The sequence below is a fragment of the Aspergillus thermomutatus genome (genome assembly GCF_002237265.1).
Source record: "Aspergillus thermomutatus strain HMR AF 39 chromosome Unknown NODE_70, whole genome shotgun sequence".
In the NCBI taxonomy this organism is placed as follows: domain Eukaryota; kingdom Fungi; phylum Ascomycota; class Eurotiomycetes; order Eurotiales; family Aspergillaceae; genus Aspergillus; species Aspergillus thermomutatus.
The window spans coordinates 26,427-49,766 of NW_020798119.1; the positions used below are offsets into that span (position 1 = coordinate 26,427).

Genomic DNA, 23,340 nt, shown 5'->3' on the forward strand with positions numbered 1-23,340 from the left:
GTCCAGAAATGGCAGGCAGAGAAAGATATAAAGGTCTCGTTCGACCAGTGTAGAACTCCTTCATCATCCAACAACAATCATAACAATCCACAAGCAAGCAAACACTTTTCCAATCTCATAACAAATCTTACTTTCTCCCTATCAAACCATCTTCAAAATGTCTGACGCTGGTCGCAAGGATTTCTCTACCAGTATGTGATATGCACTCCTTACATGGCAAGCATTGTTACAATTCACTAACACAGGAGTGCAGAGGCCAAGGAGGAGTTCACTCCTGACTCCACCAAGTCCACCCAGCAGAAGATCAAGGAGGGCGTTACTGACACCGGTGACCGTGTCGCCCGTGGTCTGCAGACCGACGAGAGCAAGTCCGGCACCCAGGAGGCTTTCGACAAGACTCAGCGTTCCCATGACAATCACGCCCACGGCGGTGCTAGCGGCTCCATGTGAGTATCCATCGAACTGATTGATCTTGAAGCTCGTTCTGACCTTTGTCGTCGTGCAGTGGTGACAAGATTAAGAACACCGTCGGCCTTGGCAACAACTAGATATGCTGTGTTGGAAGCTGATGGATAGCCTGCGGCAGCTTGATATCATGATTCATTACGACTTCACGATACCACTTCGGAAGCCATGTCTTTATATCCTCTGTTGTTATTAGTTACGAATGATATGTCTTGATAATTGAAAGTTGCTCACATGCGCGCCTCTATCATGGGTTCATCTCTTGTCCACTAAACTCTCAAACATTGAGTCCCGTCGCTCAATGAGCTGGTTCAATTCTCGCTCGAGCCGTCTGTATTGTGCCCGAGCGCCCTGGACGTCCTTTGGCAGATCATGGAACATCTCTAATCGGTGGTCCAGACTCCGGATGGTGTCTTTTAGTTGGCTTATTTGCTTCTCTTCTGTGACCAAGTCTTCAATCGTAGGACCTTTGCTGCTGATTCTTCCCAACGTCGCTAGCCTATCATGGTACTCACTGAGTTTTGCAGTGAGCATTTTGGTACTCCTCGACCACTCCGCGGTGAGAGCTGGAAGGTCTGCAGGTACTTCATATGTAGGATCGGACTTGAGTTGATCAAGTTGTTCCTGTAGAGCGGCCAGCTCTTTTTCCAGGTATTTTTGAAGCATGTCAACCTTGGAGATTTCCTGCTGAGCATCAAACTCCTCTATTGTGAGCTCAATGATCGACTGACCAAGGTCCTTGGTTTCTGTGCGTAGAGCCCCCAGGACAGCAGTCGTCTCCGCCAAATCGTCGAGATTTTGTTTTCCATTCTCACCGAGACAAAGCTCCAGCTCATCCAGTAGTTCTTTTTTCTGTTTATCCTCAGTTTCCTCCCGCGCTCTGAATTCCCGAATCGCTTCCTCGCGCGCACGGTGGAGCAATGAGGCCTCTTCGTCCGCTGCGTCGTTAGCAGCAGCAAGAGCTAAAAGTGTGCGCAAAGTATCTTCATTTCGTTCAAAGTTCGGCACCGCATTCGGTGAGTATTGGCGACTTAGCCAGGAATTCACATATGCCCAGTCTTTGGCCTGAATGGCTGCTTGACGTGCCTTTGCCGGGGAAAGGAGCGGGCTGTCCATCGCGACTGTGGTCCAAGTAAACAAGCGATTGAAGTGTAGAGAAGCAAGATTGTAAACTGTGGACTGCAGCGACCAATTCCTGCGGCTAAACCGAACTTTGCCGATTATGACACTGGCGTGCCCATAGGGTCGACTCGAGATGTCTATGCGATGGTCGATGTTGAACTGAAATCGGGACGCGGGGATTGTTGTGATCCGACTTCCCGCTTTCGCTGTAGTGACCACCTTTTGGATACATCATCCTCCGCCGGCTCGCCCGTCGGACCATTACTCGGATAGCTCACCATGGAAAGCTACTTTCCTCCGGGAGCTACAGCTAGCCATTCGTCCATACGTGCTCTTTCTCCAGCTTCCACTCCGTTATCGCCGCCCACACAGCGATCGAATGCCTTGTCAAACCGACTGACCAGTGTATTGTCGGCCTCCTATGCGGACTCCGATATACGCGATGCGCTGGAGACACTCAGTCTTCGGGGCGTTCACAACACTGCAGAGACGCGAAGGCAGCTGCGCTTAGATGTGCAAAAAGAAGTGGTGGAATCCAATGCAGAAATCGTGCGGGATTTTGGCAAAGTCGCAGAGGTGAGCCGTTACGCATCTTGGGCGGCACAAGAGCGACATTGAGGCAGGTGGCTAACATAGTCTACACTGGTAGCAATTGCAAAGGATCGGAGCCGTGATATCAAGCCTGAATCAGACCTGTGATGAAATGCGGCAGCACATCGTCCGAGCTAAACAGGACACGACTCCAGTCCTCGAGGAGGCATCTGCACTGATGAATCAGAAGAAGGAATCGGAGACAAAACAACAACTTCTCGATGCGTTCGTGAAGCACTTCGTCGTCTCGGACGATGAGTTACTAGTTCTCACCTCGGCAGAGGAACCGATTGACGACCGCTTTTTCAATGCCCTTGATCGGGTAAAACAGGTGCATCATGATTGCGAAGTCTTATTGGGAGGGGAGAACCAAAGACTGGGCTTGGAATTGATGGAGAAGAGCTCTAGGAACCTGAACTCCGCATACCAGAAACTCTTCAGATGGATACAGAAGGAGTTCAAGTCCTTGAATCTCGAAGATCCGCGAATCAGCAGTTCAATCAGGCGCGCTCTGCGAGTTCTGGCCGAACGACCGAGCCTCTTTCATAACTGCTTGGACTTCTTCGCCGAAGCACGAGATTATGTCTTGTCCGACGCCTTTCATTATGCCCTAACTGATGCCGTCTCCGGCACTGGGGGGGATCGTAACTTGAAACCGATTGAGTTTTCGGCTCATGATCCTCTGCGGTACGTCGGCGATATGCTGGCATGGGTTCACTCTACGACTGTATCGGAGAGGGAGGCTTTGGAAGCTTTGTTCGTAGCAGATGGGGAGGAAATCGCCAAAGGGATCCAGGCTGGACTGAACAGCGAACCCTGGTCTCGTATCGATGAGGGAGAAGAGGTCTCCTTTGATGGTCAGAAAGCCCTTAGCGACCTCGTGAATCGTGATCTAGTCGGAGTGTCTCGAGCTTTACGGCAGCGGGTTGAGTTGGTGATTCAGGGCCACGACGAGCCTGTCACTTGCTACAAAGTTGTTCACTTGCTTTCGTTCTATCGAGCAACCTTTTCCAGACTGCTGGGAACGAAATCCAACCTGGCGGACTTGTTTCAGACACTAGAGAACTTCACATTCGCCCGCTTCGAAAGTATCATGCGCGAGCAAGTCAATATACTCTCTAACGATCATTCTGCTTTGACTCCACCGGACGACCTTTCCGCACCGGAGTTCTTCCTTGATGCCTTGGAAGAGTTGACCTCCCTCATGAAGACTCATGACGCTTCACTCGGGGCAGAAGATGCGGAATCCGGAAGCACGGTGGATAACAAGTTCACACCCGTCCTCCGTGTCGCGTTTGACCCTTTCCTGGAACTGGCCAAATCTTCAGCGACCGAGCTCCCCGACGCAACAGCTCGAGCTATCTACACCACCAACGTTCTCCTGACAGCGCGCTCAACAATCTCTGCCTTCCCATTCGCAAGTGCAACTCATCTGAACCCTATCTCTACCGCGCTGTCTAGCCTGCGGATGGAATTGCTCGAAATCCAACACCGCTATCTACTCGATTCATCGGGCTTGGGCATCTTGTTGGCTGCCCTCGAGCCTTTCTCACCATCCTCCATAACTCTAGAAACTGAATCTGAAGGAACAGACGGCCACGCACCGCGACAGGCTGATAAACAACCCACAAACATCGCTGAGATAGCCGACCTCCCCGCCTTCCAGCCAGAAGCCCTCATCGCTATCAGCCAACAACTCGATGACTTCCTTCCCTCGGCCCTGATGGATGCTACAGATAACTTGAAGCGCCTGCAGAGCGCCAGTTTCGTTCAGAGTGTTACGGAAGAAGCGGTCGAGGCTTTCTGCCGCGACTTTGAATTTGTGGAGGGCATGATTATCGGCGCGGACGAAGCTAGAGGCAGAGTCGATATTAAACCGACAGAGGATGGCAGTGACGCGGGTGTTGAGGATCAGGTTGTCACTGAGAGCGGAAAGGTCTTTGGTGATGACGAGCAGGAATCGGACCTTAGGAGGCTCTTCCCTCGTACTACGGGCGAGATCCGGGTGTTGCTGAGCTGATCCCTAGGTATGAGACCGCGTTCGTCATGTCTTACGGTGGTAGAGTCGTTTACATGGGCACTTCATCTCGATCTCTATCTGCTCGAGTCTAGTTCTTGATAACGATTTTTTGTTTTGTACTCCACTTGTGCTAAGGGCACATTTCACCGGCGGCAATACACATACTTCATTGCGGTGTTGAAGAGATCACGCCCGTCGGATCATTATACCGTAAGGGTCCCGATCGCGTTCACTTACGTCGACAGCACAACTAGCATCTTTGTAGACTTCCTCAAAACTCTCGATCACACTTGCCCCTCCTTCCTTGAAAGTCTCCTCTAGAGCGTTCAATCCTTCTTCACGCTGGGCCTCCCATTCCTCCTTGAGGGTAGCGGCTAGTTTCTGTCGCATAACGGCATGCAAGTATCCCCTTTCAGTATTAGAATGCGCGAGCGCAATGACAACCGACCCACGCTCAATGGCCGACAGCGCTTCATGGTGACTCAACTCGCCTGTGAACAGAAGATCTGGCAGACTTCCTGAACTCAAAAGGATACTTGATCCAGATCCCGGGCAGATACCGATGGTGCGGATCTTCACCGAATCGACTGGGACAGTCTGTGGGATCGCGATCGGGATACCGCCCGGGTGACCGACGCCTTGTGCTATGCGGTCGACGATGGTGGTGAGAGGCTGGGGAGTCTCAAAGGTGACGAGACGGCCCATACCGGCTGATTCCATGCCTTCAGGGACCGGGGGTGGAGATGGATGAATCGTGCTTCGGACGTGGGGGGCTGCGGAGGAGGGGGAGATGGATGCTGGCCGAGGTTGGGGATATGTTGGCTGGGAGTAGTGCTGTGAGGAGGACGCAGAGACAGAGGGAGAGGAGTCGGTAGATGGAGCGATTGCGCCGGTAACGACATCGCAAAGCCAGTCTGCCATTCCACCGGGGGTAGCGTCCACGGCTGTATGCGGGGAGTACACGCTGATGCCCTCTGAGGCGAGCCGCAACAGTGACTGTTGCTGTGTGTCATTGAGAGTGAGGGACTTTAGTCCTCGAAAGATGATGGGGTCTGTGTTGCAAAAAATCGGTTAGCAAATATGCTGGTAGCCCGTAGACGATGCTAGGTACAATGCGTACGGTAGGCTACGACCACTGAATCCTTCCGCTTGATAGCTTCATCTGCTACCGCCTTTGTGAGATCAATGGTCAGAAGCACAGAATTCTTCTGCCGCCGAGCGGGATGGAAGGGAGCTTCGAGAAGCACTGGACGAGAATTGTATGAGCATTGGGATACTATGACATAATACAGGCAATCTCACATCCAGTGTTGTCAAAGCTCTTGTCTGCCAATGCCTCCGGATAGCTGTAGCAGAGTCAGCAAAAAGGCAATTGAGAAGAAATCTCTAGTGATGGTAGGATGAAGTAAAGTGCATGCATACAGCTTCTTCATAGAGCTCACAACGGCCCGAGTGAAAGGTGACGAGGTGGTCGACATTGTTGAGAGCCGGCGCAGTGGTACTCGGAAGAGAGGACTCATGAAAGGTTGCAACAATCTTCAGCCTGTGATGTTGCACAACAGCATATGCATTCGAAAGAAGGTCATAGCAAAAGGTCTCAGGGTGTATCGAGAATCCCCAAGCGATAAGGTAAGAGAGGGGATAGCTTGCGCCACACGCGATCAGATAAAACCGAGCGTACGGAGTAGTCAAGCCACATACTGTAATTTACGCCGTCCCATTTTCCCGGCCGGATCCAACCAGCTGGATTAGTTACGGATTCCGTCATGCATCTTCCGCGGATTGATAATATCATATCACTTATCATTTTTTTTGAGCTGTCTGCTAGATCTATTAGTTACACGCCTCAACGCCTTGGCTCGCGTACTGAAGGAATACCCTCGCCGACCCCTCTATCACTCCAAACCTGACAGCCGCGCTTGATGTACTCCCGCACCACCACTTTGTTAAGCAGAAGCTGCCGGTACCTTCTCCGCACCCCCATTCGCCAAAACTCGCCCTTTTCGATCACTGCACGCTCCTTCGCGGCTATCAACGCAGCAATGGCGGACGCAACGTCGAGTGTGACACCAGAGCTGCTGAAGAGTAAATTGGTTGAACAACTTCAGGCGCAGGTTGTTGAGATTGAGGATTTGTCTGGTGCGTAAAGTCTGCGACGATGGCCTACAGTATGGATATACTTGACTGAGGGGTGTCTCTAACTACTTTCTTTCCCCCTGTCATAGGTGGCTGCGGACAGGCTTTCCAGGCGATTATTGTTTCTCCGCAGTTCGAGAAGAAGACTATGCTTGCGCGCCATCGGTTGGTGAACTCGGTCTTGAAGTCGGAGATTGCTGCTATCCACGCCTGGACGCCCAAGTGTTACACCCCCGAGCAATGGCAGGCTCTGCAGCAAGGAAGCGCCTGAATCGGCAATATACCAAGATTATGATTATGTCGCTTGGGCTAGGGGCGAGTCAGGTCGATTGAAACGTTGCATATCCCAGATGCCTTTATTGCACTTGGGCATTGAACAATCAGACGCTAGGAGGATTTCTGGTATACTTCGCCTCTGACTATAAAAGACTACATGTGATGGGAGTTACCATTATACCATCAAGAGGATTACCCAATATCATAGTGTGAATTTTTGATACCTGTCGTCGTTTAGCCCAACACCTTCTCGGCCGCCGAGACTACATTCCATGTGTTAGTAGATATCTGGCAGCCAAGAAAATAGCAGGAAATATGCATACCGTTGACGCCGGTGTTATCGGGCTCGATATAAGCCTCCTTGACCTTTCCATCCTCAACGACAAGCGCATAACGCTTGCTCCTGTGGTTCCCAAAGATCGAGCTGCTATCGAAGGTGACATCGAGCGCCTCAGAGAACTTGCCGGTCGGATCGCCCAAAAAGCGGATCTATCCTGTTTCTTAGCGTCCATTGATTTGTAGATTCGCAGCATCGTGGGAAAGACTTACACCACTCTTGCCGGTGGCATCAAGGGAAACGCCCCAAGCCTTCATCCTATTATGTCATGGTAAGCTGGGTCCATTGAAAACCCAAGCATGTGGAGGCTCCTCAATGATCGACCATCGGCGACTTACACAAAGGGGTCATTGACTGAGACCACGAAGACCTGGCCGGCTTCCTTGAGCTTGGGGTGGTTGATATATCCTGGCACGTGAGAGCTAGAGCAAGCGGGGCCTTTCATTCGAGTCAATTAGTATTTGCCTTCTTCCTGACATTGACCCCACAACATATTGGATGCTTCTGAGAGACGAAGGGCTTCGAAGATGGGGGCCGCAAACGTACTGAAAGCAGCAGGGACACCGAGAATAATACCCTTTCCCTTGAGCTCCTTCGCAAGATTGACCTTGTTTCCAGGTGAATTCTCGACCAGCACGTCAAGATCTGGAATGGCGTCTCCTCTTTGGACGAAGGCTGGCGCGGTGCTGTGAAACAGCGCCCTCCGGGGCATGGCGCGAGGGACGTTTGTAGCGAGGCGACGGGCGGCGAACATTTTCTTGAGAAAGACGAACTATTGAGCTCAGAATGTTGTTAGCAGCGGCTATGAGATATGGAGATATGCCAAATTCAATTGACAGATATGGTACCTGAGATAGAAAATGAAGTGATGGGTGTAGCAAGGTTTGTGTACCTGGCGCGTCGTTGGGGCTAGATAGCATGGCCGAGGCGCTGTGGGTATTTCGTCATGGTCTCCTCTCTATTGGTATCGTAGCATGGGGAGCCATCTAAGTTCTCAATCAATACTTTGTTCGATACGATATGTATCGATGTCTGTCGTAATTATTGCAGTGCATCTGCTTGCTTTTTCCTACTACTATAGACTTAAGTCAACGGAAGTCCTGAGGAAATTCGGGCGGTTCCAGGGTCTAGGTCCGCAATACATTCCATTCTAACATAACCTGATCTGATTTCTAGCCAGGTACAGAGAGACAAGTCAACTGTTTCCATAAGAAGGTAGCTCGACAGGACTCTGGACAGGCTGGTTGGTGCAAAAGTTACTTAGCAGCTAAGTGTTGACAGTTGAGGAGGTATTGAAATACCTAGGTTACCTAGGTATCACCGATGGGAAGATCTGCACCGTTGAAGTTGATTGGCAATCTACCTACGGAGTAGTCTACCAGTCCTGTGTAATGATTGTTATTTGTTATCTAGTTCTCGTTGATTAAACCTCGTAGGGATTCAGCCCCCTGACAATTATTATTGTTACTGCTCATTACTTCTCCAAATTGTTCTCCCCGAATGCCAACTACCTTAGTAGGGTGATCTGTGGGTTGTGGCGCACAGCTCCCTGGAACCCGGGTCCATATGTAAATATTTCAACGCTGTCCACAACAAAGGGACATACAAAGATATGGAAGGATCATAGGAGTACTCCGTACTCTTGACACAAAATGAAGGTGAACATTCCAAGGGGTTCTTAGACATTTCATCTCTCCTGCCCCAAACCAAGGTTTCGACATGAGGACATCCATATCGGTTGTTCCCACCCCATCCACGTTCCGCGAGGGATCTGCATGAAACCAGCAGTCAACGAGATCATTCATTTAAAGACAAACAGATATTGGTACGGGTACAATATCCGCTATGTGTCTATTTCTCAACAGTTTGAGTGGAGAACGAATCTACCTGCCTGATGACACTGTGTGCTATGTACTACTGCAAGATTAGACACTACATAACTCAGTTCTTTCAGGGAGCTACAGTGGCACTGTGTCTAAGCCAAGTATTTTATACCAGCATACTGCTGTAGAATACTTTGTAGACCACAAGAAAAATTAGCTTCAGCAAGTTACAATTTATATCTTGAATGAATGAATGAGGATAAAGAAAACACCTCATATCTGACTGACCGTTCCCTAATAATATTGTGGAACGGTCAGGACTCGGGAGTTAGGACGATCATAATGCATTAGGTCTCCCCTCCACCATCATCACTAGCCTATCCTCATCAATACTCCAGAGTCATAACTTCTTCCCCTCCATTATTATTTCTTTGTCTGCATCTAAATGCGCACTGACATTACCAGCTTCCATGATTCTTGCATTCTTATCAGCACTAGGTTTAATACTGTGAAAGACGCAGAGGATCCGACAAATGATAGATACTACCTAGGTTACCAGGTAACTCACAGGACTGGGTACTTGAAAATGTTATGTTGCTTTGCATAAATATCTAGTCCATTTGCGCCTTTTGCTTTTCCCTGTGGGTATTTGATTTTTCATTTCTGCTCCTCTTCCGCAGTACGGAGCACCTCTTGAGTCCCCACCATTATTCCCAAGAACCTTTATGATTCTTCTTGCCCTTTTTCTCCTTATCCCCTCATTTCTGTCTCTCCTTGCATCCATCAATCAGTTTTAGGGGAAAGGGAAGCCTCAACAAATAGTTCACTGATCATGTTGATTGACTATCTACCCATTAATCAGAAGTAAATAATAATCATCTTGAAGGAGCACTTAGTATTTACCGGTCAGAATGAAAGACTAGGTTCCCACAGCTCTTTGGCACGAACCGCGGAAGAACAGTTATTCAACGCCCTCCAACAACTCACCTAATCGTCCCACTTATCACCACTAACGAACTAATCAATTTATTCCTACCTAAAACTACTGCTGCTGCTAAATGCTACCACCACCACCTTTTTCAACTACTAAACTACCTACACCCGACTAACTCGACCTCTACCATATTCCTGAACGATTTCTTCTTCTTTCTCTCCTCTATTATTCCCCAGCAGTACCTTTACTTCCGCATCTCGGCGCAAGTTATAGCGCGATCTTCATTATCTCCCGCCCGTTCTTCCCAAAGAGCTGCGACGTGGTGAGCTTGTTGCTTGTTCGATCGGTCGCGACCCATCTAGCCCACGATGGAGGGTGGCCAGACCACGACCAACACCGCCCCCGCTGGTAACTCCAGCGATTTTGTAAGTGTTGACCCTGGAAGGATGAAGCTTTTCTTGCTAGGAGAAACTTGAGCTGCATGATAAATATCTCCGTTGTTTTGAAGCTAACAGAATGTACTACAGGTGCGGAAACTGTACAAGTGAGTTCTCCTTTTTTGATTCTCTCGGGGCAAATCTTGTGCTCTGTCTTTTTCTTTCTTATCCCCTCGCTTTGTCTCGACTGCGACCGGTTAATCACCAGGATGGATCGCATACCTTGTGGAATGTCTCTAACTAGTTCATTTGTTGTACAAGAATGTTGGAAGATCCTTCGTACTCGGAAATCGTTCGTTGGGGAGACGAAGGGGATAGTTTCGTGGTCCTCGAGGTCAGTTGCTCCCTCCTTCTGTTCCCGTACAATCCGTCGTCGTATCCGCTATCGGAACTTCCAAGCTGACCATGGTGCTGTATCGCAGTGCGAGAAATTCACCAAGACCATCCTTCCGAAACATTTCAAACACAGCAATTTTGCCAGTTTCGTGCGGCAGCTGAATAAATACGACTTTCATAAGGTCAGACAAAACAACGAGGAAAACGGCCAATCGCCATACGGACAAAATGTAAGGCTTCGTTGCTCTGTGTTGCACCTTGACCTGTCAAGTGGAACAATTCTGATAACAGATAGGCATGGGAATTCAAACATCCGGAATTCAGAGCGAACAGCAAGGAATCACTTGATAACATCCGACGCAAGGCGCCGGCGCCTCGGAAGCAGACTCAGAATACTGACGACTCAGTTCCGACCCAACAGATCGATCTTCTAAACCAGCAGATCGTTGCGCAGCAGCAGCAGATCCAGCACATTTCCGATCGATACGCGCAATTGACGGTTGATCATCAGCTCATGTTGCAGGAGCTGATGAGGGTTCAGAAGACGGTTCTGAACCATGAAAATGTCATTCACCAGGTGATGAATTATTTGCTATCAGTAGATGCTCGCCAAAGGCGCGATAGCAAAGCGGCAGCAGCCTTCCAAGCTCAAGGACAAGGCAGTTCCAACGTGAATGGGGGACAGGTAGACGATGTGCCTTCTTCTCCCTTGCAGCACGCGTCGAAGCTACTGAATAACATGAACGCCGAGGTCCAATTCAATTTGGCTGGCCTTGAGTCGGTGGGCGAACCTTCAAAAACTGCTCCTGTTGTTCCCAACCCTGCAATAGAGGCTGGGCCGCGGAATGGGGTAGTGCGTCCGCCTACAGCGGTAGGCGCAAATCCTACAAACCTTTTATATCCCAAGATGAATGGCGAGATTGAGCCCGTCGTCTACCCTGTCGGTGCTACCAATGGGATTGATCCAATGTACAGTGAGCATGTGAACAATGTGCCATACCCTATGCCTCCAAAACAGGAAGTGGACGACACTCGCCGACAAGTTCCCGACAATCGAAAGAAGAGCACAAATGTTGATCCTGGATGGGTACGCAGCCCGCACATTCTACTGGTGGAAGATGATGCGACATGTCGCCAAATTGGTGGTAAATTTCTCTACTCTTTCTCTTGTGTTATTGACACAGCGGTCGGTTCCCGTTCTCTCACCGTCCGGATGCAAAGCAACTGACAGTCTTACAGTTTGACGGACTGGAAGCGGTGAATAAGATTCAAGATGGATCAAAATACGACCTGATTCTGATGGATATCATCATGCCAAATCTTGATGGGGTTTCTGCATGTCACCTTATTCGCCAATTTGACCGGACTCCTATCATTGCTATGACCTCCAACATCAGAAGCGATGATATTCAGCTCTACTTCCAAAATGGTACGCAATCCTTTAATTCCAAGGTTTCTGGCAATCTATTACTAACGCGCATCAGGCATGGACGATGTTCTGCCGAAGCCCTTCACGCGAAAGAGCCTCTTGGACATGCTTGAGAAGCATTTGGTTCATTTGAAGACCATTCCTCCAGGCATGGAGACTTCGCAACCCACGGCAACAGTTGCAATGGCTGCTCAAACTTCGGCAACCCACTCGGTCAAGGAAGACAGCTCCCCCGGCCAATCACCAGCCACGTCAATGAACAATTGGCAGTCGCCTGGCCAGTTCCAAGGCATGCTTCAACAGGTTCAAAACCAGTATGTCCCTGCGACAGCGGCCCCAACCGCCTACGCCGTGGATCAGAATGGAGTGCAATACCCGGCGCCTCCAGTCGCACTCACTGCCGTTGCTGGGGCTGCGCGGCCGCCTCATCGACGGCAGATATCCGAAATGTCCAGCGCGGCGGATAATTCAAATTTTGCGAAGCGACCGCGTATGTACGCTCATCCATCGCAGCCGATGGTCAACCCGGCTCAGGCTACCCGAACCGGCTAAGCTGAGAACAGTCGTTCATTTCACATGAATACTTCCCGGTCTATACCACCTTTATCTCACCTCTGCCTCAATTATACAACGGATCGGACCTCTTTCCCACCACTTTTTCTGCAATACAAACAACGACTCCGCGTCGTGAAAGTTGCTCTTGTATGACGATCATTGCGTCGGTATTGTGCTTTTTTTGTGGTCTTTGTTGATTGGCGACTACGGCGTTTGCGGAGTTTAGGGTCCTTTGCATTGATTGCAAATACTATAATAGGCGCATCCATCACCGATTCGACGAAGGGGAGTGGAGTAGTTTTTTGTGAGCGATGCATCAAATCACTGTCGGAGCTCTTACGGAGGTGGAAGTTTGGACGGGCGCTGTGTAGCATCAGCTGTTCTCCCGTCATCGTTGCATTACTTTTACCTTCACGTGTTGATACTTGGTTCTCTGATATCTTTCTCTATCATGATCTCTTGTTTTGCATGCAAGGGTGAGATGCGATTTTCTCGCCAGTAATGCTCCATGATCATCCTAGGGCTTTTGCTCGGGTTTTTGAGTTTGTCTGGCAACGTTCCTTCATCATGTCATTTACATTGGGAACAGCTTATTTAGAGGATACGCACAAATTAAAATGATTTCAATACACTCAAACCGTGTTCATATCATTAAATAAGAGTAATAGTGCTCTGAGTGGTTAAGATTCCCGCTAAGTCCAAATCTCCAATAAAGTCCACAGTCAAGACGGCTACGTCCGCTTCAAAAGATCTGGAGTCCGTCACACCAATTCTGCCCTAAGATCCTCTCTGAACTGTATCTGTTGCATTCTCCACGTTGACGCAAATCAGTTTTAAATGGTTCTAGACCGCTGACCCCTTGACAGGGCAATCTCCTTGAGTCCAGGAGGGTCCAGGCCTTTGGATGAAGTTCTGGACTTTTCGAGGCTGAAGCACACCAGAAGGTGTGGCTTGTGAGATCAAGATGAGAAGTCATTTCAATACAAACAGTACAAACATTGTCGCTGACCGCCCAGGGTGGAAGTGGGATGGGATGACTCCTCGCATCGGGCTTGGCACAATTTTTGTGGATGAAAGCTCGCTGGGCGGTATCTACTGTGAGCTTTGGGCGCCGTCACTGCCAGAGATACTTGATAGCCATCAACCCGATCTGCATATCGACTAGCTGCTTCACACTGGCTCTAGTCTCGCGGATTCAAAGCCGGAACTATTCGGCGTTTTCTTCATTCTAAAAGCGGGCTGCAAGTAAAGCCAAATTATCAATGTGAGTGCGGAATGCTTCGGATTCCGCGCAGCTGGCTCTGACCACTTTCTTCTGCTAGATGGGTCCCAAAAAAGGCGGCGGTGGCCAAGCGAAGCAGAGGGGCAACGCGACCGAGGAGGTTGAGGAGACATTGCAGGCTGTGGTATGTGCATTGTATGCAGAGCAGCCAGCGCACTGGCACTGCCGTTGGCTAGATGATGGGACGACAATGGCTGATTGTATGCTTCGGTGCTCTCTAGGTTCTTGCCGATACTTTCGAAACCAGATTCGAGCCCTTTACCCTTGAGAAGCCTCGTGTATGTTGTCCGTGATTGAAGCATTTAGCGAAGGAGGGTGTGCTTCGAAAACTTGGCGTACCAGACGGATCTTTTTCTGGTTGCTGACGTGACGTACAATAGTGCCTCTTGCCGCTTGCGAACACACCGTTGATTGAGTACACTTTCGAATTTTTGGCCAATGCCGGCGTTGAGGAGGTTTTTCTCTATGGAGGGGCTCATTCAGATCAGTTAGAGAGATACATCAAGTATGTTGATATCGGCTTTGATTGAAGGAGGTTGACTGACCATCGGCATCTTTTGAAGTGCATCGAAATGGAGAAGCAGCTCGTCGCCTTTCAAGCAATTGACTTTCCTCAAGTCAACATCGACTTCAGTCGGAGATGTTATGCGTGATCTTGATGGCAAGCACCTCATCACCGGCGACTTCATTGTTGTGAGCGGTGACGTGATCAGTAACCTGCCCATTGAGGGTGCACTGGCGACGCATCGTGCTCGCCGCCAAGCAGACAAGAATGCAATCATGACTATGATTTTGCGCGAGGCTGGTCGAAACCATCGCACAAAGTCCTCCTCCGTGTCCCCTCTGTTCGTCCTTGATCCCACCAAAGATCGTTGTTTACACTATGAGGAGATTGATCATCATTCTGACGAGCCATCTCGCCTGACTATCGACACCGAGCTAATTTCATCTCATGCAGAGATCGATATTCGACAAGATCTGATTGACTGCAATATTGATATTTGTACGCCTGACGTGTTGAGTTTGTGGTCCGATAGTTTCGATTATCAGTCTCCGCGAAAGCATTTCTTGTTCGGTGTGCTGAAAGATTATGAGCTCAACGGCAAAACCATCCACACGCACATCATCAAGGATCACTACGCAGCTCGAGTGAGGAATCTGAGAGCCTACGACGCAGTGAGCAAGGATATCATCTCCAGATGGACGTATCCACTGTGCCCAGACACAAACTTGCTTCCCGGACACACCTATGATCTCCGCAAGGGCAATTTGTATGCAGAACAGGGTGTTACTTTGGCGCGCTCATGTGTCGTCGGGCAGCGAACGGTCATCGGGAAAGGCACAAGCATTGGTGACAAGACGACAGTCAAGAACACGGTTCTTGGAAGGAACTGCAAGATCGGAAAAAATGTTACCTTGGACGGTGCCTATATTTGGGATGGTGTGGTGATTGGCGACGGCACAACGATTCGGCAGGCTATTGTTGCTGATAAGGTTGTGGTCGGCAATAACTGCAGCGTTGAGCCTGGCGCTCTTCTCTCATACGAAGTCAAAATCGCCGATGGTGTGACCGTGAGCGAAGGAAGAAGAATCACAAAGGCCTCAAGAGAGGAAGATGGGGGCTTACTAGCGAATGATCCGGATGTGGTCGGTGAAGGAGGCGAAGGTCACGAATTTTTCCATGAAGAAGACGAGGACGAAGACGACACTGTATCCAATGCATCGTCAGGACTAGGTACGCACCTTCCCTTATACTTTTCAGGCTCCTCATCGCGGCTTTTGGATGGGTATCGAGTACTAATATCTCTTCAGTGTACAACATGGCGCGGCTCTCGCTCTCTACGGAATCTATTTCGACCCTGTCCTCTGAGATTTCTCATTTCGGCGGATCTCGATCCGAGAGCTTTGGTACTTCGTACTCTGAAGAGGAGGATTCGGACCATTTCGTCCATGACGCAGCAGCCAGTGTCTACGACAGCTTGAAAGACGGCGTCACGTCGGACGTTGTGCAGTTGGAATTGGTCAGTTTGCGGATGACTGCGAATGCCTCCGACCATCAGGTCCGACGAGCTGTCGTCACGGCCTTCGTGAAGCGAATTCAACAATTGATCGAAGGAGGAAAAGGTGCTGGTGAAGCGGTTCGGGACATTTTCCGCACATATCGCGAGGTTGTCGAACGGTGTATGTTCGATCGAGGCAGCGATGAGAAAACCGACCAAGTCGATTTTTTACTCCTGCTCCAACAGGACCTTGTACATCGACCTCGCGGCGAGACAATTTTACTATTCACTGCTAAGGAGCTGTACGATTTGGAGGTCTTCGAGGAGGAAGCCTATGAGCAATGGTGGGCCGATGAGCGGTCCAGTGCCAGCGAAGAGATGAGGCAGGTGCGGAGTCAGGCTCAGCAGTTTGTGGACTGGCTCGCCAATGCTGAGGAAGAGGAGAGTAGTGAAGAGGACGAGAGTGAGGAAGAGACCGATGAAGAGTGAAGGAGAAGTCAAGCATTTACGTAGTCATGTGCTTCAAAAAGGAGGACAGGCAGGAACGAGTTTTGCGGTATCAGGCAGTATATCAACATAGACGAGCAAGTTATGATATCCATTGTATGGGCCATATATAAACTCATGATCAAGATTTGATACGTCGTTATGTATTGATCTTCTATCTACAGACAAAGTTGATTTCGAATAGAGGAGGATCGTTGCCTGGCTGCCTAGGACTGGTAGCCTGAACACGGCTCCAAGGGGTCTATTTAAGTACCGAATCATTTAGTGTGAGTGGAAGAACCTGTGACATTCACTTCTCTTTGCATTGTATAATCTCTAACAGTCACTCTCTTCATGCTGTGACTAATAACTTCTATCTCTCACGAGTTCTAATCCATTCTTAAAGCTGTCTTTACTGAGGCTTTCACAGATGAACTGACATCATTGCTTCGAACATTCCCTGTGTACCCGTCAGCTAGGCATCGATATCTTAGCAGACGCTGCAAGAGACACTAAGAATACTCAGAGTCCCCAGAGGAACCAACGGTAGCAGCATGAAACATTGAAGGATATCGAAAGGTAGGCTAATTATTGAGCCCAATAAGGCGTACTTCTGATTTCTCCCCACACTGGTCTTTCCGCGATTCCTAGCGGAGCCATCCGAACAAGATTTCCTCCCTTTATGACTGGGAGGCTTGCTGATCTGTCGGATCGTACATATCAGCTCTGAGCCATCCTCACGAATTTCACTTGTTTCCTCAACTCCTTAACTATCACTACTCCCACATTTCTCTGCAGGCTTTCCCCTTGACACTACCAGTCAGTTTGAAACAATTAGTGATTGATGTCTTGGGTAACAGTGCAGGCTTGCTTCTGAACGCCTAGACGCCCCCACTCCCGTGACGTCCAGCGGTCATCCGCGATAACTAACCACCCCCCTCGCTCTCTCCCTTGACGCTGAAATTCGATAAGCGACGCAACGACCCGGTTTGGTGCTAGTGTTGCATAGTCCCGTTTACCCTTCCATCGCTGTCGACACCATCTCCAGTCCCTGGACTGAAAATAGTTACCCACCTTTTTGGTAAGCTGCGACTTGTGTTGTCCCGGAAAAGAAGAAGGCCTCGAGGTACAACGTCGAGGCCTACTTTTTTTCTAGTCAGCACATACCGGCTTGCCACGGGGAACAGATCTTCACCACGCCTCCTCTAACGAGGAAAAGGAAGGCGGCCGAGGCGGCGATTACAAACCAGGAAACATCCATAACCGCCACCGAGGTTTCCGTCGCTGATTCGCGAACCGCCACTGGGAATACTTCGCCAAGCAAGAGGACTACTCGCAGAAAGGATAAGCTCGAGGACCTGGATTCTGAGACAGATTTGATATCGGTGACGTCGGAAAGCGTTCCTGTTCAACACAAGCAAAGGGCAACCGATCTCGTTACGCCTGCTTCCACCAGCATGGAGTCAGACGATGATTTTATGACGGATGCGTCCAGTGCCGATGACTTCTTGGATACACAGGGAAGTGATGACGAGAGTCTAGGAGAAGGTGTGTTGCAGCAATCTTCTGTTTCGTACTTTGCTGACGCGATGTTTCTTCGGTTGCTAGAGTTCGGTGACGAGTTCGACGGCGGATTCTCTCAAGATAAGGATCTACTAGGGAACACAAAGAAGCCATACGAAGTCGACTTCAGAGTCCTGAGCCCAGAGGATATCAATCGGGAGCAGAGTCAGCAGGTCAACGAGGTCTCGCAGATTTTGGGCCTGCCACCAGAGTCGTCCGCTATCCTACTACGGTTTGGGAGATGGAACCGGGAGAAGCTCATAGAGTCTTACATGGATCATCCGGAGGAGACGCTCGAGGAAGCTGGTCTTGGGACGAACTTTGATGGGACACCGAAGACAGAGGTTGTACCAGGGTTCACATGTGACATTTGCTGTGAGGATGGCGACGATTTGGAGACATATGCTATGCGCTGCGGACATCGCTTCTGTGTCGGCTGCTACCGACATTATCTGGCGCAGAAAATCCGCGAAGAGGGCGAAGCTGCCAGGATAGAATGTCCCGGGGATGGCTGCCATATGATTGTAGATTCAAAGACTTTAAGTCTTCTTGTCACCGATGATCTCAAAGAGAGGTAAGTCTTCAGCACGAGTCTCGTCCTGTTGGACTCGTCGTGTCGGAATCCTTGTTGACGCTGGCTTTGCAGATACCAAACGCTGTTGATGCGGACCTATGTTGATGACAAGGAGAATCTTAAGTGGTGCCCGGCGCCAAACTGTGAGTACGCAGTCGACTGTCCCGTCAAGCAGCGCGACCTCAATCGGATTGTGCCCACAGTGCAATGTGCCTGTAAGCATTTCTTTTGCTTCGGCTGCACGCTGAACGATCATTTACCGTCTCCCTGCACGTTGGTCAAGATGTGGCTCCAGAAGTGTGAAGACGACTCAGAGACCGCCAACTGGATCTCGGCCAACACGAAGGAGTGTCCTAAGTGCCATTCGACGATTGAGAAGAACGGAGGATGCAACCATATGACGTGCCGCAAATGCAAACACGAGTTCTGCTGGATGTGCATGGGCCTGTGGTCTGAACACGGCACCAGCTGGTACAACTGTAATCGCTACGAAGAGAAATCAGGATCGGAAGCTCGCTCGGCGCAGGCGAAATCTCGAGCATCTCTCGAAAGATACTTGCATTACTACAACAGATACGCTAACCACGAGCAGTCTGCGAAGCTCGATAAAGATCTCTACCTCAAGACAGAAAAGAAGATGACAAGCCTACAATCTCAATCCGGCCTGTCATGGATTGAGGTCCAGTTCCTCGATACTGCATCTCAGGCACTTCAGCAGTGCCGACAGACTTTGAAGTGGACTTATGCCTTTGCATATTATCTTGCTCGAAACAACCTGACGGAAATCTTCGAGGACAACCAGAAAGATTTAGAGCTCGCGGTGGAGAGTCTTAGCGAAATGTTCGAGAAGCCCGTGCCGGAATTGGCCAATCTGAAAGTTGATATCCTGGACAAGACGGCATATTGCAACAAACGCCGAGTGATCCTTCTTAGTGACACTGCCCAGAAATTGAAACAAGGTAAGCTCTCTCATATTACATGATGTTTGATGCACGGTATGAAACTGACATTTGGCATCTCTCCAGGGGTTTGGTCATTCAATGTTGAATGGTAGACTATATAGAGCCGACAGACGCCCAGCCGTTCCAAATGTTGATATTTCAGTCAAAAGTTGGCAAACAGGCCAGATGTGAATGGGATTTTCATGACGTGAATGATGACAGCGCATATGGTTTCTATTTCTGATTCATACCAGATCATTACATTTATCTGTTTACACCCGGTGTGACTGTCTTTACTGGAGTTAGCGAGACAGTGATCTACCCTTTTATTGTATCAGTTAGCAACAATGCATTAGTTTCATCTCTCTTCAACTGATCATTTAGATGATAGCTAGGGAGGGAGTGTACTAACCTTTAAATCTATATCTCCTGTGTGGATTGAGAAGAGTCAATATATACTAGGTAAGTAGAAGGGTATAGCAATTACGTGCAATGGTTTTTAGATTGCATGCTACTTCTGGCTCTTAGAGATATCGGCAAAAACTATTTTTTTTAAAAAAAAGTTAATTCTAGCTACTACTATCTAATAATGATACTAATGAAATGAGGAGAGTAGATGGAAATGATAAACATGACTGCCTGTTGTTGGTTTGTACTCGTTCATTCTCAAGTGGCTGGCGATTTGATGCTATCCCATCAGCCAAGAGGAACGGTTCCTCGGAGGCCAGCTATGTAACGTTATCGGTGATTACTGATTACTACTTACCTTAGGGGTTCAGAATCTGATTAATGGGATCAGATAAGCGGCAGTACTGAAGCCTGAAGCTACCAAGGGCTTGGTATTTAAGGCATTATTTGGTTTCCTCCGGGTCTCGGAGGGTCCAGTGCAGATATTGATAAGATATCTGGTTCTGGGTGGCGGACAGAACAGGGTTATGAGATGCTGGACAAGCAACAGTTGACATGGCTTTCTGGAAGAAAAATATGCGCTGACTGCATGGAAAGATTCAGCTGCTTTTGTCGTTGTATTCTTTACCTGTGCTTTCTCTGATATTCGAGGTTCGTACCTCATAATTATGAGTATACTCCAGAACACTCCGTCATCGGAACCTCGGTGTAGTCTGGGCTTGATGGATGATTAAGCAGCGAAGCCACGACCTCATTATTAGCAACTAATCACCATGGTGCTCCTGGTGACAGTATATCGTGCCAGACCTATGTGTGCCAGATCTAGAGTAATAGATCCTACACTTTGTCTGATCATCTCCAACTTCTAGAAAATCAGCATCGTCTTCATCGCTCGGTTGATTTGGTCCGACCGTCCGAGTTGTCTGTGGAAATAGTGACTTTAGCTCCGCGGCATTCAACTTTAGCGCAGCAAACGAAAAAGAGCAATAATTTCCCCAACCTGGATTTTCCAGAAAGATTGTCACCTACCGATCGATCCGTCTCTACATACACCTAGTCCTCTCCTTTGCCCTTCGCATTGGGATTCATCACTTATTGCTCACGGTGATTGAATTCTACTTGTGCCCCGGATCCTTTTTCCCCACCGTCGTCCTCTCTTTTTGCGCCCAGCTCGCTCCTCTTTGCCGCAGGCTCAATCCAACTGAGAATCGTCGCTACGTCCAAAGTCCGCTTTCATCGGGATATTAAAGAGAACCTTCGGACACGCTTGTAGCACCCATCTTCCTGGTCTCTCCTCTCCTCCTCTCAACCTTTTTCAATTTCGTGCGGCTCCGGCTGCGTCCGGAGCTATCAGAGCTCAATGGCGGTCCCCGAGCAGATCCCAGGGCAGGAATTTGAGTATGTTGCTATTTTCACCACAGGCTTCAACACTCCACAATTGCAACGTTGTCGGTATCGCGAGGAGAAGGCATTCTGAAGCTTACTTCTCGCGAATCGACTTCCTCCCTCCCAATCGCACTGCCAGTCCCAACGACGCACTGCTAACCTCTATCCGACGACAGCTACGAAGCCCTTCCCTCCAACTATGGCCTCGGCCGGAACATGTTGGCTGGTGCCTTTGCGGGGATAATGGTATGTTGCCGTTGAAGACTGGGACTTTTGCGATGCCTGTGAGGCGATACTGACCGGAAGGAAAGGAACACGCTGTCATGTACCCGGTAGACTTATTGAAGGTATGTTGAATTCGAAGACAATCATTCTGCAACATCTCTTTCGAACGCGTAACTAAAATTGAGGTGGCTGCGGACAGACGCGCATGCAAGTTTTACATCCTACAACCGGAGGTCTCTACACAGGCCTGACTAATGCGGTCTCAACAATTTATCGGATCGAGGGTTGGCGGACGTTATGGAAGGGAGTCTCGAGTGTGATTGTCGGTGCTGGTAAGGATGCACACTTCAATGGCATATTTAAGGATATGGAAAGGCTGACAATCCTGATTGGGCAGGCCCGGCGCATGCCGTGTACTTTGGTACTTATGAGATTGTCAAGGAAATGGCCGGTGGAAATGTCGACGAGGGCCACCACCCGCTTGCTGCCGGTAGGTGCACTCATACATAATTCTGTCGACGCAAAACATGTACTGACATTTCCAAGCCGCTAGTGGAGCGGCCGCCACCATTGCCAGCGACGCTTTGATGAATCCATTTGACGGTAAGTCGTCTTCGATCGCCCAGCCAATTTAACCCCTTTGACGCCCGAAAATAGTCATCAAGCAACGGATGCAAGTACATGGCTCTGTACACAAGAGTCTTTTACAATGCGCCAGGTCCGTTTACCGCACTGAGGGTCTGCATGCATTCTACGTCTCATACCCCACTACACTCTGCATGACGGTGCCTTTCACGGCTACTCAATTCGTGGCGTACGAGTCGATCTCCAAAGTGATGAACCCGTCCCAGGATTATGACCCCTTCACCCACTGCATCGCTGGTGGACTCGCTGGTGCCTTCGCTGCAGGTCTTACTACTCCTTTGGACGTTGTGAAGACGCTTCTTCAGACACGTGGGTTGGCGCAGAACGAGGAGATTCGATCGGCAAAGGGCCTTTTCAATGCGGCGGCCATCATCAAGCGCCAGTTTGGCTGGAAAGGCTTCCTACGTGGCGCTCGTCCCCGCATTATTTCCACAATGCCCAGTACCGCGATTTGCTGGTATGTTGTTATCCGCTCATGAACAGGGCTTCAGAACTGACGTGGGCGTACAGGACATCGTACGAGATGGCCAAGGCGTACTTTAAACGCCAGGAGTGAAATTTTCCAGCTCCTCCTACCCCGTAACGGCCCTGTCACATAGATGCAATTATACCTAACATTCATCCGACTTGAATCGATTCCCATCGGCAAGCATGAAAAGTTAATAGGAAATCGGACTTTCAGAATATCCAGAAAAAAAAAAAAAAAGAATATATTCAAAAGCTATGTTTCAAATGGCAATAATCGCCCTGCACGGCATATTGCATAAGAGAAGGGATATCGGGAGAACAGGAGGGAGAGGGCAAACCCACAGGTTGGGATTCTTCTGTCCGAGCCGGTCACAGACTTTGCAATGTGTTTTCTATATTTCCTCCATATTCCTCCTTCTCCTGACATGTCTTTTCGTCTCTCTCCGACCCTGATTACCCCCTCATCTACCGCTTTGCCTTTCGCACCCCCTTCCGAGGCGGTCCTGGATTTCAGGCACCCCCGATGTTTGGGCCACCTTGTGGAGGATACATTCCTCCGATTCATGCTTATCCGTTCAGATAATGTGTGCATAAGTTCTCGTTGGGACGGGGTGTTGTGGTTTGATATAGAAGCTCTTCTTTCTTCACTGGAACATACTTGAGGCGGATCCTCCCATGAGGTCTTCAAGGCAACAATGTGAGCTCCTAATTTAGCGTGCTCTACTGCTGGACCGATGTATTCTATATTATACTGGCGTTGGGCATGCAGGGAAGTCTTTTCTGCGGTTATGATTTGGGATCTTCGCTTGATCCAATATCTGGTTGAACATGTACTCCATAGACGGAACGATTGGCCAAAACTCAAAGAACACTATGAAATTGGTAGAAGAAGATCAAGAAG

At 49.3% G+C, this 23,340-nt stretch overlaps 8 protein-coding genes across 8 annotated transcripts; 5 read left to right on the plus strand and 3 right to left on the minus strand.

Annotated features, from left to right (window-relative positions):
• Nucleotides 1–157: 157 nt before the first annotated feature.
• On the plus strand, nt 158–548 carry CDV56_103727 (heat shock 9/12 family protein; the record flags this gene model as incomplete). The annotated part of the gene is made up of 3 exons (XM_026757346.1): nt 158–191; nt 254–446; nt 506–548. The coding sequence occupies 3 exons, from the start codon at nt 158–160 to the stop codon at nt 546–548; spliced, it is 270 nt and encodes an 89-aa protein (XP_026615284.1).
• A 172-nt stretch (nt 549–720) lies between these two features.
• On the minus strand, nt 721–1,581 carry CDV56_103785 (uncharacterized protein; the record flags this gene model as incomplete). The annotated part of the gene is made up of 1 exon (XM_026757404.1): nt 721–1,581. The coding sequence occupies one exon, from the start codon at nt 1,579–1,581 to the stop codon at nt 721–723; it is 861 nt and encodes a 286-aa protein (XP_026615285.1).
• Nucleotides 1,582–1,866: 285 nt separating this feature from the next.
• Nucleotides 1,867–4,198, plus strand: cog6 (Golgi transport complex subunit COG6; the record flags this gene model as incomplete). The annotated part of the gene is made up of 2 exons (XM_026757518.1): nt 1,867–2,163; nt 2,300–4,198. The coding sequence occupies 2 exons, from the start codon at nt 1,867–1,869 to the stop codon at nt 4,196–4,198; spliced, it is 2,196 nt and encodes a 731-aa protein (XP_026615286.1).
• Nucleotides 4,199–4,384: 186 nt separating this feature from the next.
• Nucleotides 4,385–5,676, minus strand: CDV56_104152 (Nif3-like dinuclear metal center hexameric protein; the record flags this gene model as incomplete). Its single annotated transcript, XM_026757771.1, has 4 exons — nt 4,385–5,250; nt 5,319–5,444; nt 5,501–5,544; nt 5,621–5,676. The coding sequence occupies 4 exons, from the start codon at nt 5,674–5,676 to the stop codon at nt 4,385–4,387; spliced, it is 1,092 nt and encodes a 363-aa protein (XP_026615287.1).
• Nucleotides 5,677–6,120: 444 nt separating this feature from the next.
• CDV56_104330 (BolA family protein) lies at nt 6,121–6,605 on the plus strand (the record flags this gene model as incomplete). The annotated part of the gene is made up of 2 exons (XM_026757949.1): nt 6,121–6,337; nt 6,424–6,605. The coding sequence occupies 2 exons, from the start codon at nt 6,121–6,123 to the stop codon at nt 6,603–6,605; spliced, it is 399 nt and encodes a 132-aa protein (XP_026615288.1).
• A 239-nt stretch (nt 6,606–6,844) lies between these two features.
• On the minus strand, nt 6,845–7,701 carry CDV56_104398 (peroxiredoxin family protein; the record flags this gene model as incomplete). Its single annotated transcript, XM_026758017.1, has 5 exons — nt 6,845–6,873; nt 6,934–7,099; nt 7,160–7,205; nt 7,286–7,385; nt 7,494–7,701. The coding sequence occupies 5 exons, from the start codon at nt 7,699–7,701 to the stop codon at nt 6,845–6,847; spliced, it is 549 nt and encodes a 182-aa protein (XP_026615289.1).
• A 2,371-nt stretch (nt 7,702–10,072) lies between these two features.
• skn7 (putative stress response transcription factor SrrA/Skn7) lies at nt 10,073–12,458 on the plus strand (the record flags this gene model as incomplete). Its single annotated transcript, XM_026758298.1, has 5 exons — nt 10,073–10,129; nt 10,564–10,707; nt 10,773–11,663; nt 11,717–11,906; nt 11,962–12,458. The coding sequence occupies 5 exons, from the start codon at nt 10,073–10,075 to the stop codon at nt 12,456–12,458; spliced, it is 1,779 nt and encodes a 592-aa protein (XP_026615290.1).
• Nucleotides 12,459–13,783: 1,325 nt separating this feature from the next.
• CDV56_104998 (uncharacterized protein) lies at nt 13,784–22,527 on the plus strand (the record flags this gene model as incomplete). The annotated part of the gene is made up of 15 exons (XM_026758617.1): nt 13,784–13,867; nt 13,965–14,021; nt 14,124–14,248; nt 14,307–15,478; nt 15,556–16,206; nt 17,316–18,366; nt 18,439–19,325; nt 19,392–19,416; nt 21,278–21,347; nt 21,413–21,448; nt 21,526–21,658; nt 21,724–21,816; nt 21,873–21,929; nt 21,984–22,428; nt 22,482–22,527. The coding sequence occupies 15 exons, from the start codon at nt 13,784–13,786 to the stop codon at nt 22,525–22,527; spliced, it is 4,932 nt and encodes a 1,643-aa protein (XP_026615291.1).
• Between the last annotated feature and the right edge of the window lie 813 nt (nt 22,528–23,340).